Source organism: Sinocyclocheilus grahami, unplaced genomic scaffold (assembly GCF_001515645.1).
Source record: "Sinocyclocheilus grahami isolate Dianchi unplaced genomic scaffold, SAMN03320097.WGS_v1.1 scaffold740.1, whole genome shotgun sequence".
In the NCBI taxonomy this organism is placed as follows: domain Eukaryota; kingdom Metazoa; phylum Chordata; class Actinopteri; order Cypriniformes; family Cyprinidae; genus Sinocyclocheilus; species Sinocyclocheilus grahami.
In genome coordinates, this window is record NW_015505919.1 from 79,869 (window position 1) to 98,572 (window position 18,704).

General features: G+C 38.4%; 1 protein-coding gene and 1 pseudogene across 2 annotated transcripts in view; both read left to right on the forward strand.

The window, feature by feature from the left end:
* The first annotated feature begins 168 nt into the window (after positions 1 to 168).
* On the forward strand, positions 169 to 2,689 carry LOC107560705 (toll-like receptor 2; annotated as a pseudogene).
* A 1,197-nt stretch (positions 2,690 to 3,886) lies between these two features.
* LOC107560719 (CCR4-NOT transcription complex subunit 4-like) overlaps positions 3,887 to 18,704 on the forward strand; it is a 28,048-nt gene continuing 13,230 nt past the window's right edge. Inside the window, exons 1-11 of one of the 2 annotated variants that reach the window (XM_016244966.1) lie at positions 3,887 to 4,085; positions 11,834 to 12,062; positions 12,900 to 13,097; positions 15,204 to 15,290; positions 15,447 to 15,548; positions 15,644 to 15,769; positions 15,853 to 15,971; positions 16,292 to 16,495; positions 16,870 to 16,927; positions 17,061 to 17,316; positions 17,428 to 17,967. In XM_016244966.1, the coding sequence (XP_016100452.1) occupies positions 11,889 to 12,062; positions 12,900 to 13,097; positions 15,204 to 15,290; positions 15,447 to 15,548; positions 15,644 to 15,769; positions 15,853 to 15,971; positions 16,292 to 16,495; positions 16,870 to 16,927; positions 17,061 to 17,316; positions 17,428 to 17,967 (1,864 nt within the window). In that variant the 5' untranslated portion in view covers positions 3,887 to 4,085; positions 11,834 to 11,888. The remainder of the gene's footprint in view (positions 4,086 to 11,833; positions 12,063 to 12,899; positions 13,098 to 15,203; positions 15,291 to 15,446; positions 15,549 to 15,643; positions 15,770 to 15,852; positions 15,972 to 16,291; positions 16,496 to 16,869; positions 16,928 to 17,060; positions 17,317 to 17,427; positions 17,968 to 18,704) is intronic. The other variant, XM_016244967.1, reaches the window with a different exon arrangement.

The following is an 18,704-nucleotide window of genomic DNA, read 5'->3' on the forward strand; positions in this document are numbered from 1 at the left end:
TATATGTGTGAGAGATACATATTATATAAAATATATATATATATATATATATATATATATATATATATATACATATTTAGCTATTCAGTTGCACACTTAGCAAAATAAATGTATGCATATATAATTAATTCATTATTTAACACATATAAACCTTTTTATGTGCAGAGGATGTCGTCCACCATCTGGCCTGTGCTTATATCATGTCTCTTACTGATTTCGTTAAAAGCACATGGTGAAGAAGTTGGATATTTTTCCACTTTGACGGAGCACACAAAAGGATCTTTTCAACAATAATCTAACAAGGATACCATCACATTTAACAAACAGCATAGAGTACTTAGATGTGTCCCACAACAACATCTCCAGCATTGTTCACGGTGACCTGTCTGGTTTAACTAATCTCTGCTTCCTCAAAGTGACACACTGTGGACTTCAATACATCTCCCCTGATGCCTTCAGCAGCAACTCTGAAATCAAAGTACTGAACATCTCCTACAACCATCTGACAGTCATTCCTAATTTGCATTTGCCCCAGCTAAGGATCCTAGACCTATCCACCAATCTATATCCCAGTTATGCACTTCCAGGCTCATTTGGTAACTTAAGTTAACTTTCCATCCTTGCCATCAGTAGTAAAGACGCTACTTCTGTTAATGTGAAGGACTTTGTTCCTCTTCAAAACGACCATTTAAAAAAAAATCATATCTGGAGATGGAACGGAATTACAAAACTATGAAAATGGCTCTTTTTCGCAACTCAAATCATTACAGGAAGTTGTTCTGAAAGTAACTTTTTGCCAGCGCATGATTATGGATTCTGACCAAACCCAAACTAAAAAAAATCAACTTGTAAAGTTATTTCCAGACCAATCAAGACTGATCCTTTCATGGCTTTTAATGATTTGCGTGCCCTCAGTAACTTAAGCATCCTAGATACCTGGCTAAACAGCTCTGGGATCAGAATCAGAATTAGCTTTATTGTCAGGTATGTTAACACTTACGAGGAATTTGTTTTCGTGACAAAAGCTTCCACAGTGCAACAGAATGCAGTGATGGTGAAACTGTTCAAAAATTTTTGGAAATCATCTTTTGAGGAAACTGTGTTTTTAAACATCACATACAATGAGGACACTACTGATGGCTTCCGGCTTCCAAAGCAGAATCGCACCACGAATCTACAAGCCTTCGTACTTGATGGTGTACACCGCCATCAGTACCACTATCCCACTTTTAACGTGAGTATGGAACTAGTCAACAAACTAACCTTCCTGAAGTTCTCTGGTACCGGAATGAGTATTCTTCCATGCAATCTAATTTCAGCCATAAAGTTTCTACAAGTCTTGGACCTGTCAAACAACCTCTTGGATGAAAGTGGCTTCTGGTAGATTGGTTGTTCGTCACACAAAGTGTTTCCAGCCTTGAGGAACCTCTCGCTAAGCCATAACCGTTGCAGAGACCTCACTGAGATTACCAAAAACGTCAATGATAGGAAGTTCTTAGAGTCTCTTGACTTGAGTTTCAACTCTTATTTCCATTGGCAAACCATGTTTTTGGCTGCCCCACCTGATAGAGTTGAGTCTCAGCCACAACAATCTAGGAAACGATGTGTTTCACTACCTATCTCCATACTTCCAAAAGATAGACCTTTCTAAGACAGGCATAAATGTTATTCCTTTAAATATTATATCATCGTTTCCCAGACGAACGTACCTCTATCTGAGTTTTAACATAACATCCCAGAGGATCTTCAGGCTCCTATGTTAGTAAGCCTGCACATTGACCAGAACGCTATAACTTGCATTAGCCAGAAATCAATGGAAGGTTTCCCCAAACTGAGGAGTTTGAAAGCCGGCCACAAACCATTTAGCTGTGATTGCGATTCCTTTTGGTTCATGATGGTGTATAATAAATCCCTTCTCTCAGATTGGTCCCAGGATAACTCTTGCAGCACCCCACCATCGTTTTCCGGCCGGCGTTTGGAGACATATGAGCACGGATGGCTGTCCTGTCAACTGGGCTTGCAGGCTGCTGTGGTTCTGTCTGTGTTATCTGTGGTGGTAGTTGCTCTAGCCATCATTGTTTATGCTTGTGATGGTATTTGGTACACCAAAATGCTTTGGGGTTGGATCCGAGTGAAAAGGAGAGGCTACAAGAGGGCTGATCGACTGCTAAATGCCACCTTTCGCTACCATGCCTTTATTTCCTACAGCCAGCATGACTCAACCTGGGTGGGATCTCAGCTGGTACCTGAATTAGAAAGGTCAGGCCTGTCTCTTTGCGTCCATGAGAGAGATTTTGAACCTGGGAAGTGGATTGTGGACAATATAATCCATTGTGTGGAGGACAGCTACAAGAGCCTCTTCATCCTGGCCAAACACTTTGTGCAAAGCGAGTTGTGCAACTATGAACTGTTCTTCGCCCAGCACAGGGCGATCAGTGTGAACGACGACTCTCTGGTCTTCGTTCTGTTGGAGCACATACCAACAGACTCTCTGCCCAAAAAGTTTCTGAAGTTAAGAATACTGCTGAGGCGGAAAACGTACCTGGAGTGGCCAACAGATGAACGCAAGCAGAGAGTATTCTGGGGCAATCTTAAAGCTATTCTGCAGACTGTAGACCAGAGCAAGATTTTAAAGGATGTGGCCACAGACATTGCTGAAATGTGTCCTCTGGTGTCTGTTAAAGAATGAAATTCTATTTATATTTTTAAAATGTCACAATGCTGTAAATAAAGTTGTGGTAAAAAAAGAAGAAAAAATACGTTTCTGGCTTGCATGAACCTATAGTGCAGAACAAAATGTATGTTCTAATAATTGTTTGGATATTTTCATTTATTTTTAAACTATGAACGTGTTCTTTGTTTAGACTCAGATAATGTAAACATGAAATGTGTTCTTTCTAAAAAAAAATCTTGGCCTATGTCTCCACCTACTGTTGAACTTCAGAAGTTGTGCAAACTTGTATTTTTAAACTTGATAAGTTCAAGTTTTCAGTAATACTAATACTTCACCAATTTCTTGAACATGTGTTCAGTGATCTACTAAAAAAGATAATACAAATAAAAATACTGATATAGGGCACACTGTCACATGTCACCCTACCTTTTGTAGAAGTAAATAAAGTATTATTAGATATTATTATTATTTATTTATTGTTAAATAAAATTAAAGAAAGAAAGAAGGAAAAAATACTGATATTTAATTTACTGGGGCTGTCACACTTTTTACCCCAGTTATTATTACTACAAGTAGTAATAGTGCTCTGGCTTTAGTGATGTATAGCTATGTGTATAGCTAATGCATGTAACTTTGACACAATTTTGAAACATAATTCGTGAAACAGTGCAATTGTAATTCAAATGCTGAACTGAATGCATGTTGCAAATGTATAAAATTTACAACATGAAAATCTGCAGCAAAGTTAACTAGTAAAACAATTATGATACATAATTCATACAATAAGATAATTCATGCAACAGCAATATCAAGCTATTTAATTGGCCAATATGTATTGTAATTTATAAATTGCGCAAAGCGTAGGCTACAATTTAAAACGTGTGACAACTTGCTCTAATAAAACAGTAACATTAAACAATAAAACATTTATGAAACAATTCATGAAAAATGTAACAAGTAATGTACAAATAGCATATATTAAGCCATTCATTTGCCAACAAAAGTTGCAGTTACTACATTTTGCAAATGTACAAAATTTATTGCTTCAATAAAAATGCGAAAATATACACAGTTCGACCATCAAATGTATCTAGTTCTCTAAACGTTTCCAGTGCCACTGTATATTGCACACTACATTACCCACATAAGCCCAAACCCATTATCAACTGCGCATGCGCGGAAAAGTCACTACTTGACGCGCCCCCCTCCCTATTTCAATGTAAGATGGTGGTTAGGAGGCACTACCGCTCTACAGAGAGGCTATAAGAAACAAAGCTTGCTGTTTTCGCATCAAATCACACAGGAGCAGGGACAACCCACCCGGGGAAATTATATTGTGACCTGTTGTGCTAGACCTGGAACGTTCAGATCGATTTTATTTGCTGTGAATCTGTCTGTACAGATAGACAGGGTGAGTATCCCACCAAGGCCTCTCTTGTCCACCGCCTCCACATTCAGCTGCTTTCCTCTCTCAGTTCACCTCTTTATATCATATAGATCATCCCTCTTTCTCCCTCAAACGTCCATTTCTGGAAATGCCTTTGTTTTGTGTGTGTGTGTTTCATCAGTCTGGCAGACTAACGTTAGCCGAGTAGCCGCTAGCCGCACCGTTTGACCGGCTTTTAATAAAATACACGGATATCAATCCTCGCTTTGCCAAACACTTACTTATTTTTTGCCATTCAGACTCTTAGACAGTAAACAGGATATACACACTGATTTGAGTATGTATTTAGCCTGTTGAATAACTTCCATATTTGCTAACTTAGCTGGTTTACTCAATGGCATTAACAAGGAAACACATTTAATTGCTGTACATGCATATGCAGTTTGACAGAGGGAATTTCCTTGTTATTGGAGTAGGAAGTTGCAGTTTTTTTCTGAGCAAAAATCATTTTAAAGATATGACGTCTATATTTCGGTGACATTGCTCCGTTATTGCAGTTTATTTTATTATTTTTGTCCACACACTTTTATTATTGAGTGTGGCGCCCGTTTCAATAGGCAGCCCACTGACAGGAGGTGCTTCCTACAGGTTTTCATGGACCAAAAGCACCTGTCATCCATTCCACAAGAAATAATATATAGTCCGAGTCTCTCAGAAGAGGATATTTTTGTGTTTGGTTGCAACATTATGTTTCTGTTGAGTGTGCATTAGTAATACTGTTGTCAGCAGTGGGCCTTTTGAGCTTACCATCTGCATTTTGTCTTTCAGATGTGAGCGTATTTTTAAAGGAATAAACAAGCCAGAATTGAAAACGCGATCATGTTATTTCAGGCCCGTATTTCTTTCTTCTGGTGAGCACAAAATGAGATGTTAGGGTAGAATCACTTTGATTGTATGGCAAGTCAGATGCAATGGCTGAGAGTGTCCATTTGTTTCCATTCAGTTTTGGGGTGAACTTTTTCCTTAAATGCTTTATTTTGTTGCATGATAGCTAAGATTTAATTTAACTGAAGGTTTGCCAGTTATATTTATGCAGGCGCATATTAAAGATCCTTGTAAAGGGTAACGCGAGAGAGTTTTGCTTGTATTGTGCTTTGGGAGCGATAACAGGCGGGTTTTAAGTGGACCGATTGTCTAGGCCCAGTTCCAGTGCACCGTCAGGCATTGTTTGTGCCTAAGAGAACATTTTCTGGCAAGGGTCACCGGTGCTATATGATTCAGTTCTGATATGATTCATCTTCCTTGGTGTTCAGCTGCATAGAAATGGCGCTGTTTGTTTTTATAGTTGTTTGAAAAAGTTAATTTGCACCTTTACATTCAGTCTGAACGGGCCAGCTCGCAATCCTGGCGGTACAGGAAAAAAGCCTTTTAATTTCAGCTTCAGTATGATATGGAAAGTTCGGCTGTTTTGTGATTAAAGCTGTTTAGTTGTGTTAGATAACCATGCTTTTTTCTCGGCTATGGGCTATTGCAGATATGTTCGAAAATGGATAGCTTTTGTGTTACATTTATTGTTTTTAGTGCCTTTATTCTGTCTGCCCAGAATAGTTTTTCTTTCATTCCTTGCCGATGCCTCTTCCATCTGCTCATGAAGAGCAGCCCACAAATGGACACGACTCCCACTCTGATGATAATTTCAGCTAAGCTCTTCTGTGACATTAGAATGATGCCAGCTGAGACAACTGTCCATCTTTTGTGCTAATTGTCACCATATTGCATACATTTGTCAGAGCAAAAGACAGCTTTTAGAGCCTTTGACTATAAATTTAACATCATGATGTTTTGAATTCAGTCTGTCTTAATGTGTAGCAGTGTGTAGTTGACATTTGCTTGTGGTTGTGTATTAGGCTGTTTAATTTAAATTAGTGTGTACTAGAGGTGTTGACTTGACTTTATGTAACTGCATGTTCACATACTTCAAAGCCCATTTAAAACACAGACCTTCCTTTTGATTTGCACATAAAATTAACTGCCTGTTGCAGAAACACTTTCAGAATGGTGCCAAAGACTTTCTAAGTCCATATTTAAGTCTTAAACTTGTGATTTTTTTTTGTTTTAAGTTTAGGGCTGCCACTAATTAGAGGTCGACCGATATGGGTTTTTCACTGGCCGATGCCGATATTTATAAATCAGGGCAGCCGATGGCCGATATATGATGCCGATATGTTTGGCCGATTTAAAAAAAAAAAATAAAATCTCATAAAAGTGAGTTTGAGTAAATGATTATTGCAGGGTACAAGATAGTAATAGTAGTAACGGCTGTAATCTAATAAGCACTGCGCTCACAAACGCTACTTTATCAGGCATTACAAGAAAGACGAAATGAAAATGACACCAAAGCTTTTCTGAAGACGGTCGGTTCTTTTCAAAGATACATTCATATAAAAACGCCAGCACTGCATTTTAATTTTGAAATGGAAAAAAGTGATCAGTTTATTCAACGAAGTAATAACTCAATGTATGGGAAACACTGGACACTGCTATAAGTCAAATGGCCAAGTGATGACAAAAATAAGAGTTCACACATATTACACAGCCTGCTGCTCATAACTGCTTAGAGTGCACTGGCCACGAGCGATGACATCGTGGAGGCTATTGTCGGACCTACACACATTTCACGAGGAAAGTTAACGTTAAGAGTTAACGCAGATGCGCCTGCCCAAAGTTCAGGATTGTAGTGTAAGAATGACAACATATCCATGCTTTCTAGTCTACTAATAATACAATTATAATCAAAAAACACTTTTTAAAGGAGTATTTACCAGAAATATTATTTACCAGAATTTATTTAGGAGAAAAATGTAAATGTGCAGTATTTGTGAAAAAAAACCTCAACTTTTTTTTCCTTTTTTAAATAAAAATCAATTAATTGGAGATGCTTTTGATTATTAAAATTTAATGGAGCCATTAAAACGGAATCCAGAAAATAATGGAAAACAGAATTTGGTAAAGATAAAACTGTAAAACTCAATTAGACAGGCTTTTTGATTAATACAATTTAATTTAACCATTAAAACAGAGTATAGAAAAATGAAAATGGAAAAAACTGAATTTGGAAATAAAACGGATTTCATAGTGCCCTATAATTATAATTGTTTTTTTTGTGGTAATAAGGATAGATGTAAGTGAGCAATAGCCTTTAAAATGACTTAAAATACATATATAACAGCAATGAGGCAATAATAATTAGTTCAAATAAAGTATCAAAAGCTAGAAATCATATGGTTTTATTGAACAAAATTGTTAAAATGCATGATAAACAATAGAGCTAATGTACATTACGCATTACAACAAAGGCCTGCAGAGGGCGCCAATGGCCTGACGATTGTTTTTACACATTACTGTGCGATCTAATCCTTGTTTAATATTGACCAAGCACCATTTCATTCAAATGTTCACTTAATCTTTAATATTTGGCAATTTCTTTAGGACCGAAATACTATAGCCACTGTAATTAAATTAATATGTGGACATCAAAACGTGTAAACTCAGAGTGAGGGTTTGAGCTTTTATTTTGAAACCGCGATGTGTTCTCCTGTATTAAATCGTAGCATCTGTGAATTCACAATTATGCTTAATTATGTTAAATGTATTATGCAGCCTTGGAAAACAGACTAATAATGTGTTTTATGGATTCTCGTCTGTGAAATGCGCCACTTCTGGTATCTTGCCAGTCGACGCGAGCAAAATTAAGTCGAGGATTTTTAAAAATCGAAAAGACTAATAAAATCGACGAATCGCGACAGCCCTATTTAAGTTGCAGTTTTGGTATAAAGTGTTATGAAGCCCCTCAATTTTGCCCATTTCAAAAACACAGACCTTCAATTTGACTCGCATATAAAATAAACTGCCTGTTACAGACTATATAAATCTGCCTTCTAGACATAATCTAGTGATTTTTTTTTTTTTAAGTTGCTGTATTCAGTGTTGCACATCTGTTATTCTCATTCTTTGGTGTGGCCTTTAGTGTGGTTATTGATGTTTTGTCATAAAATGTTGTGAAAGCCTTCCATTTTTGTTTCTAGATGGCGCAATGTCCTTGAGATTTGCGTTGTTTTTGTATTTGCAGATGTTGGCTTTCTATTTAAGGTTATGCCGAAAGTTTTCTGAATCAAACATGCATACTCCCAAGTTATTAGTACTGTAAGTGAGCTATCGGAAATGTGCACTTTATTCCGTTTTTATGCTTTAAATGGGTGTGCCGTAGCGTCTCAGTGAGGTGCGGAGAAACCCAAAGCCCGATGAGCCTGCAATTAGCAGTTTGAATGTTTTCTCAAGAATTTCGGTATGCTTTGAAGAAAGGTCATTCCATGTTGACCCCTGCAAACAGGATTGAGGGCCCTTCAGGCCGTCCGTTCATCGTTCAGCTCCCACGGCCCTCTGGGTTAATCTATACACAAAAACATGTACCGTCGCCAAAACTCAAACGGGTTTGTAGGTTTAGATTATCATTTGTTCCTACGCTTTCCCAGCACCTTAGTCACCTTGTAAACATGTTTGTTACCGTGTCTGCTCCAAAGAGATTTATGGGTGATTCTGGCTTTATTGCTCAATGTAAGCATAATGATTTCAGTTTAGTTTAATCCAGATTTGCATTTACATTGGAAGTCAAATGAGGATTTGTACTCTTAGAACTGTGATAATCAGAGACGAGACCTTTTTGCTCCACATTTAGGTCTTAATTTTAAAGGTCATCTTGTGACTTTTATTGCCCTGTTCGTTCCATATTATGTGTCTTTCTTTCACAACATGTGCATGTGATGTTAGATGCCAGAGGGAATCAAACCCCACACAGCTTGAGTGTGTCTTGGGAGTTTATAATCATTGTGTGGGAATTAAATCAGGATTTGTACTCTTAGAACTGTGATAATCAGAGACGAGACCTTTTTGCTCCACATTTAGGTCTTAATTTTAAAGGTCATCTTGTGACTTTTATTGCCCTGTTCGTTCCATATTATGTCTTTCTTTCACAACATGTGCATGTGATGTTAGATGCCAGAGGGAATCAAACCCCACACAGCTTGAGTGTGTCTTGGGAGTTTATAATCATTGTGTGGGAATTAAATATTTTTTTACAAGAGTGATGGTTAAATGTTTGTTATGCATCGTCCCCAGCAGGGGCCAGCGGAAAGCTTTCATTACCCAGAGCTGAGATCTGCCTCTGCTGGGAAGGAATCCCATCCTCACCAACAGTGGGAATTCCTTCTCCATACAGTCCTGGCCCTGGGGCCGGAAAAAAAAAACCTTGCGCTCTGTTTCTAATTCCATATCGGCATGTTAAGGAGACTGTGCTTTGCAATTTCCCCACCGCCCCCCTTACTAGCTGGGGTGAGACCTTGTCGATCCGAGGAAGTGCTGATTACCCTACATGTAGCGCAGACCGCCCCCCTGCGTTCAATCAGCATTTCCCTTTTAAAGGGAGATTCAAGGGACTGACTCCTCCTGCTGTACACTGCCTGGCCAGGATGGGATATTTTTAGACAGCTCCTGGTGCTTCCGCTACTGACAGTGACCATAAGACCCCACGAAATGACAATTGGAGCTTTGTTGGCTTTTAATCTGCGTGTGCTAGCTGTGAGGCTGTATACATACAACACTGTTTGAAAGTTTGGGTCAGTAAGATTTAAAAAAAAAAAAAAAAAAGTTCTTGAAGTCTCTTATGCTCAACAAGGCTGCATTTATTTGATCAGAAATGCATTAAAACAGTAATTTTGTGAAATATTATTGCGATTTAAAATGTTTTCTATTTTAATCAATTTAAAATGTAAATTATTCATGTAATGGCAAAGCAGAATACATTGCACTTCAGTGTGACTTGATCTTTCAGAAAGACTTAAGCTTCTTTGATGAATAGAAAGTTCAAAAGAGCAGCATTTATTTAAAATATAAATCTTTTATAACATTATAATAGTCTTTACTGTAAGTTTGATCAATTTAATGTGTACGAAAGTATAAAAAAAATACTCACCACAATGTTTTGTGTATATTGTACTCTGGGCTCAACAATAAGGATGGCCAAAAAACATTGTTCATGTGCATATACATTTTCCTGGGAAAACATACTAATAATTTTGACTCCTCCTGCACTGTGCAGGTTTTTGGCCAATCAAATGCTCTAGAATGTCTCTCCCCCTTCTTAAAACAGGAACTACAAATATGAGGCTAATATCATAAAATCTGGTTGTTTCCCTTATAGTTTATAAGATATTGCTGGCTCTGTAATGTTTTTTTGCCATTCGTTTAATGTGACAAAATGAATCACTCCATGGAAGCTTCATATTCTGGTTTGTTTGTTAACGCACACTGGGCTGTCCTGTATTTGTTCCCATTTGGGAGCTTCGTTCAGACCATTGTTTGATAAATGAACCTCGTGGGGAAGTGCCACCAGGGAACGGAACTGTCTTGGACAAACTGTTGTATTTGTGCTCGTCCATGTTGTTGCTCCCCCTTCTTAAAACAGGAACTACAAATATGAGGCTAATATCATCAAATCTGGTTGTTTCCCTTATAGTTTATAAGATATTGCTGGCTCTGTAATGTTTTTTTGCCATTCGTTTAATGTGACAATGAATCACTCCATGGAAGCTTCATATTCTGGTTTGTTTGTTAACGCACACTGGGCTGTCCTGTATTTGTTCCCATTTGGGAGCTTCGTTCAGACCATTGTTTGATAAATGAACCTCGTGGGGAAGTGCCACCAGGGAACGGAACTGTCTTGGACAAACTGTTGTATTTGTGCTCGTCCATTTTGTTTATTCAGATGGTTTTCAGTACTACTGCAGAAGACACTAAATCAGAATGTGACAGCAACACATATGGACCAAAAGAAAACCAATTGCCACTTAGACACAAATTAGCTTGTATTAACCCTGTTATCTCACCCCCTGCTAAATTAAATGAATTAAACCCCATTTTGTTTCTGGCGGTTTTTTTTTGTTTCTTTTTTTTTTTTAAATGTCGAAATTATTTTTTAGTAGGCTTTTAAATGAAGATGCTAGCAGTCACATTCCTTCCCAATAACTCCACAGAGACATCATATTGCTTTTCAACCAATGCATCCTACATTCGAGATGCAAACCTTGTCATGAGCCCACGGATCTGTGCTCCATATGAGGGTCCAAAACCTCATTTTCTGTAATTGCTGAATTTGCACCTACACATTTAGACAGCCGGTTCACTGGATGATCCCTAGAGGATACGCATACTTGTTATTGAAACTGTTGCAATTGCTTGTGTGGGTGTTTGGGGTTGTCGATTCCAATTATGCCTTCAATTCCTCTCTTGACTTGAGTTTTAAACTCCTCCCACACACACAAACACACTCTTACTAGTAGCAGTCTCATTATTGGCTCTCTGTTGCAACCTCTAGTCACTAGTGTGCTTTGAGACTATTTGAGTGATATAAGCCTAATTCTGTCTCGCATCTGAAGATTAGGCACTGTTGGAAAGAAACAAGATTTTTGTAGATATTGGCTGCATTTCTAAACCTAGAAGTTTTGTTAGGCAATTTTTGGCATTTAAAAACTAATACAACATTATTATTTTTTTTATTACAATTAGGCTATATAAGAAATGTTTAAACCTATTAATTAATTATTGATAATTACTATTATTAATTGATATTCATATTAAAAGTATTTTAAAAAATAGCATTAAAAAAAAAATAAAACGTATTTAAAAAAAAAAAATAATAATAAAAAATTTCTCATCAGCTCTGCCTCTAAACTGTGAGAACACCCCACTCTTTTCTCTGCACCGTGCCATAGGATGTCCCGCAGCCCTGAGGTGAAGGAGGACACTATGGAGTGCCCACTGTGCATGGAACCATTGGAAATTGACGACGTCAATTTCTTCCCTTGCACCTGCGGCTATCAGATCTGCCGCTTCTGCTGGCATCGCATACGCACAGATGAGAACGGCCTCTGCCCGGCCTGCAGAAAGGTAACCAACAAGCCAGTACAGCACACAAACCAATTTGGTTAGAATCATCCTTGATTAGTTATATTAAACTATGCAAGTTATTAGGCCTGTAAACTAAAATGAGATCTAGTTTTACATGTTGCAGTTTGGGCTTTACCACTTGATTGCATTTATCAAGGTTTGACACTTTCATTTATTTCTAAGAAACTGCTATATTGGGGAGCTCCAGGAGATGAGGTTTAATGGCTATCTTTCAGCATCCCAGGGAGCTTTGCTGGAATAATTCACACTCCTCCTGTAGCCTCAGGGTCTGCGTGATTTTTATCGTTGCTGTACAGCTGTGTGGAGGGAACATGTGCAGCACAACAGGCCTCTAGTTCTTGTTATTTTTCTAAACGCACCCAGACAATCACTTAAATCAGTCCCTGTAGTGTCCAGTTTACTGCAGCTGCTTAGCCTTAATTTGCAGGATGCATGTTATTATTTCCTGTTTTACTGAAGCATATGTCATACAATATCATGCTCTTCATTCCAGTTGTTTATCTTTTAAAATAATCCCAGGCTATCCACTGATCCTTAATTTTTAAAATGAAAGGCTTTATATTCATAAATAGTACATAAAAACATTTTATTAAATGTGGAAATTTGGGTGTATGCATTTGATTTCACAGCTCTTTATGTGAGTTTTAGTGTATTTGTTTAAAAATTGCTGTTTATTAAAATGCATCAATATATTGTATAAAAAGTATTCACCTGGGGAAATGATTTGCTATTTGCATTGCTATAAAATATTATTTAGTGAAACACAATCTTCAAGAATGATTGCATCTAACATTTAGGATCTTATGTTTGGTTTAGCCCTATCCAGAAGACCCTGCAGTCTACAAACCTCTCTCTCAAGAGGAACTTCAGAGGATAAAGAATGAGAAGAAGCAGAAGCAGAGTGAGCGGAAGCAGAAGATCACAGAGAACCGCAAGCACCTCTCCAGTGTGCGAGTCGTCCAGAGAAACCTGGTGTTTGTGGTGGGCCTTTCACAAAGACTCGCCGATCCCGAGGTGATTCAGCAAAACACATCGACCTCTGTGTAACTGATGTTCCTCTCACTCAAGATCAATGACTCCATTGCACTAAAGCTTGATATTCATCTTGGTGGTATTTGGTAGTAAGCTCTCAAAATTCACCCACACTTGGTTTCTGTGCTTTATAAAAGTCCCAGTGCAAGCAAGATATGAAAAAGTCTGCGTTTTTCTGTCCCATCAAGGTCTTATCTATTTTCTAACTGTTAAAAAATGAAGGTTAAGGTAAGGAGCATTTGTCCCATCAGCTAAAACATTCCTGATCAGGTGAAAAGAACATTAAAGTACTTTTTTGAGTTCATATCCTTTTGTGTAAAAAGACCCACCTGACTCACAGGATTTATAATCTTATTCTGACTCTAATCAAGTAGTACTAGTGGTTGACTCGTATAGGTATCATAATTTCATTTAAAGTTAGTAAATAACTCAACCATCAAGCTTTTTGTAATTAAAACTACATTTTACATAATATCCAAAATAAATCATTTGAAAATGAATCGATTAGAAATAATAATTTGAACTAAATAAATGGATTTAAACATTTATACACTTTTTGATTTTGTAATTTTTTCAATGTAAAGAAATTGTGAGTCTGTGTGCACTGGTAATCATATTAACGACAATTCAATGCAAATTTTACACCTAGTGAATATGACATATAAATGCATATTTTCTGAATGAAAACGGTATATTAAGAAGCATTATAGCCTTTCTATTGACAGAACTGTTAAAAACGGTAAACTAATGAAGACAAAGAAAAGAGCTCCTGTGCTCTCAGTCCTGCTTATGACACTTATTGATTTATGCTGATAAGTAAAAAAGGTCAAATATCGGCTGCTATATTGGGAAACTGCTTGTAGTCAATGTAAAAATATGCATTGTGGAATCTCACGGACCACATTGTTTTTTCAGATATGAAAAAGCATACTTTTTGATGCTACTATTCTACATATTATGGTATTTCTTATGGCGTATTGTACAGGGTCACTTCCATCTGGCTGCATGAAACTCCTTGAAGATGTGTAGATTTGATTTCATGCCACATATCATTAAATGGAGAAAAAAAAGACCATAAATGGTTTCCTGGGAAATGAAAGCTACCTGCCCACCAGCTGCACTTAGCCTGCATAACCAGCCCACGAAAACAGCTTTCACTCTCTTTTCGCTCCCTTCTCTCTGACGCTCTTTCTCTCCCTCTATTTGCCATCAGAGCTGACGTCATGCACCCTGAATAGATCTCAGCAGAGAACAAGTTATTCAGTGTGACAAACCGAGAGAGTGAGAACATGCCTTCTCAATTCAAGAGCGTTCGAATGAGATAAGGAGCACAAAGCTTTAAAAACATAAAATGTACATTGTGACGATGTTTTTATGCGGTTTGTCTGCCTGAATGTTCTTTCTATACCGATCATCCCATCACTTTTCAGTTTCTGTGCCATCATTTATTTCACACTGAGGCTGTGAAAAAGAACAAAAAAAAAACTGAAAGCGAGTGAGGCCGCTACACTCGAGCAAAGACTGCAAAGAAACATCCGGGCTGCTTTCACAGTTCAAGAGTGACCAGAATCTCAAAAGCACCATGCCGTCGAGGTGAAGCCCTCCGCCAATGAACTGTCAGTCACCTGCCAGAGACCTACTTGTGTGCCACACTTCGTTTTCACTGTGGATTTGGCTGAACATTGTGGACATCCTGTTGATAGTGTTTAGGTCATCGGTTCTCCGTACGTCATTCACGCAAATCCTGTTTTTTTTATTTCATCCTCAAAAGCCTTGTTGTGTAAAATGGTTTATTTATGTTAGGTTTATAAGTAGAAACGATCTTTGGTGGTGTAAAAACAGAGTTTAAATTGTTAAATGATATTTGGCACAGTGCTGATGGGGTACGTTTAGTTCCTAACCTAAATTTCATATGCCTTTCTCATATAATTAATGGTGATTGAGTCATATCCTTCCGATGAATCATGATAATCAGGTGTGCTCTCTCCCTGTGTGAGTCAACTAAACAAACTGCATTTGCATGTGCTGTTGATGATCTGCAAATAGCAATCAGGGGTTTTTAAATATATAATTGATGTCTGATTGCAGGTCTTAAAAAGGCTGGAGTACTTCGGGAAGTTTGGGAAGATCCATAAGGTGGTCATCAATAACAGCACTTCTTATGCTGGCTCACAGGTGAGCTTTGTTTTCTTCCCAGCTAGCCTTGTGTCTGCTCAAATGATTTAAACAAGCAAATACTTTGCATAATAAAATTTTTTACAGGGCCTGCCATTTGTACTGATTTGCTCAATCTGATTTAGTCATCTAATATGCTTTGATATTTGTCCCCAGGGTCCTAGCGCCAGTGCCTACGTCACTTACATTCGATCAGAAGATGCCCTCAGAGCTATACAGTGTGTTAACAATGTTGTAGTAGATGGCAGGACACTTAAGGTAATGAAAACATGGGACAGAAATAGTCTGATGTTATGAGGAGTTAGTTACTTCCAGTGTGCATTAATATATCTAAATATGCCTTTCTCACGCAGGCTTCTTTAGGTACAACAAAATACTGTAGTTATTTTCTAAAAAGCATGCAGTGCCCCAAATCAGACTGTATGTATCTTCACGAGCTGGGAGACGAAGCTGCTAGTTTCACAAAAGAAGAAATGCAGGTAACGTTGCGGTTTCCTGCTTTTTAACCTCTTTACTTATATTGACGGTCTTGCGTCTGAGCTCATAACATTTGACAATGCAGGCAGGGAAACATCAGGAATATGAACAGAAACTCTTACAGGAGCTCTACAAAACAAACCCGAACTTCCTGCAGAGCTCGACAGGGGAGAAGACAAAGGGCAAATCGGGCACATCACAGAGGTTTGTATCTGAATCATACCTTTCACACCAGCTCCAATTAAAAACCTATTTATGTATTCTTTAATTTAGTAATAACACATGGAAATATGGAAGTTATTTCATATTTTTGATGACTTTATTATTCGGAGTTCTACAGAAAACTATAATTATGAGTAGTGACGTTACAATTAAAATGAATTCATTATAATTTGTTCATTTATACTTTCATTACGCATTAAAATATCAATAATGAATATGGAAACATTAATGTTTTCTTGGTGTCTTTCTCCTTTACATTTAATGTTTCTATCATATTTAAAGTTTCATATCATATTCCCCAGTTCCAACAGTAACAACAAAGAATCTTGGCCTTCGTTACAAACCACAGGAAAGACACCCAATGGGCTTCCAGAACACCATAAGACCCCACCCCTAGATGGCGGCTCCGACTCTGAAAACATGACTCCAGACGGTCCGTACACAGAGCTCGGCCTTAGCTCCATCACTGGCCTGCCTCCCTTCACATCAAACTGGGACTCTGGCAGGTAGCCAGCCTGTGAACTTCTGCCTAGTGCCATATTCTGTCAGCCTTTTTTTTTTCCTTTGCCAAATTATTTAAAAAACTTCATAATCTCTTCTCAAGTACTTAAGGGCACAGAGGGTTCAAGGTATTGTTGGATGGTAATAATATAAACTGAATACTCTAGAAGCACAAAATGAATTTGTGAAATTGCACTTGTTTTCTTGTGACAATTAAGGACATTTTCTTCCAAACATTAGCTTAATGCTGTCAGACAATTTTTTTTAATGAAAACTTTTCAGCTTTCTAAATGAGCTAAATGCAGTTTAATTTGTGTAATACAGTAATTCATGTACTGTATGAATGTCATTGATTCAAGTTTGTATTATTTTCCTGCAGCCCAAATAACAAACATTCAGATTCCATCGGTATAAGTAACGGAGAAACATCACAACAAGTAAGTTCAGGATCGCAGTGCTGATCATTATTTACCTTACCTAAATCACTTTTCTTTAAATAGAGCAGGTAATGTTTTAACACAAGATAAAAACATCCTGATTCCCCCCCCCCCCCCTTACTAAATCCTCCAGATTTCTGGCAATGACTCTCCATCGCCGCCTCCTGGCCTGTCCAAGCCATCTCTAGTGGTGCCTATCTGTGTAGCAGGGCTGACAGTACGGTCGCCTTTTGAAGGAGCAGCAGCCGAATCACAATCACTCTTTTCAGACAACAGCAACTTCCGACACCCCAATCCCATCCCCAGCGGCCTGTCTGGCTTTTCCAGTTCCCTTCACAGTAACTCCGATTGGCCCACTGCCCCAGAACCACAGAGCCTCTTCACGTCAGGTACCTGGACCCATTTAGACTTTACATCTCAAGGGCCAAATATTATTTGCACAACAAAAAGCACCGCATTACACACACAAAATGTACAATTCTCCTTCTTCATTTTGACAGATACCATACCAGTGTCATCCTCTACGGACTGGCAAGCGGCCTTTGGTTTCGGTTCTTCAGCCAAGCAACAGGATGACGACCTCGGCTTTGACCCATTTGACGTCACCCGTAAGGCACTGGCTGACCTTATAGAGAAAGAGCTCTCGGTGCAAGACAAAGCCTCCTTACCCATGACTGGCAGAAAATCAGTGCCAGTCTTCCCCCACGGGCCTTTACTCAGTCCACTCCACAACGCCCCTTCCATGAAAGGCCCACTTCAGCCCCCCACGTCCTCACACTTCGCCCCAAACTCCAGCTTGCCCTCACGGGGCTTCTCCCAGCTCCCACACCGCACTGTCTACAACTCCTTCAGCTTTCCCGGGCAGGCGCAGACCTCTCGCCACAGTTGGATGGGCATGCCCATGCGCAATAACCTCCCACACTTGAATCACACTGGAGCCCCTTCTTCTGCTGCACAGCACAGCAGCTTTTTGGACTTGAACTTGGCACCACAACAGCAACATCATCACAGTACGAGGTTCAGAGGTATTCATATGACAGGTAAGTGCAAAAACCGGTGCTGGGGATCTGTGTGTGTATATCAATACATTATTACATTTTTTTGTAATAGATAGATAGATAGATATTTGTCCTATCTATCTATCTATCTATCTATCTATCTATCTATATATATATATACATACATACATACACAGTACTGTCTCCAAGGGCTGTGCCAAGTGTACGACTGCACAGGGCTTCGCGCCTCTAGAGGGCCTCGCTTCTGGCGTGCATTTTATGTCATTTATGTCTAATTTTTATTACTGTTTTTCCACCAATTTTGTCCTTCGAAAGACTAAAATAGTCATAGCTTATAGACAGTATAAGACTCTGTGTATAAGAATGAGTAAAGCTGTTTGTTGTTAGAATGACAAAAAGTTTTAAAAGTTAAACTTTTAGGCTGGTCTGCCTCAATGGTCCAACAGCGCTCATCAATGTCAAAATGATCGAAATGGCCAATCAAATCAAAGAAGGCGGGTCTTACTGTCACTGTCACAACGCAACGAGAGTTCGTGGAAAGATGTAAGTAGTACTGTATTAGAAAACTGTTATACGATAGAAATGTTCAGCGACTGACAGTAATAGACTATCTAGTGATGCAAACTACTCAACTTTTTATGAAATTTTGCCATTTTGAATTGAAAATATGCGATCATGATTCATGTAAATCATAAATGAACGTGACGAGACATTTGCGTTTTCGACTATTAGACATACGAATAAGAGTGAATGTGCAC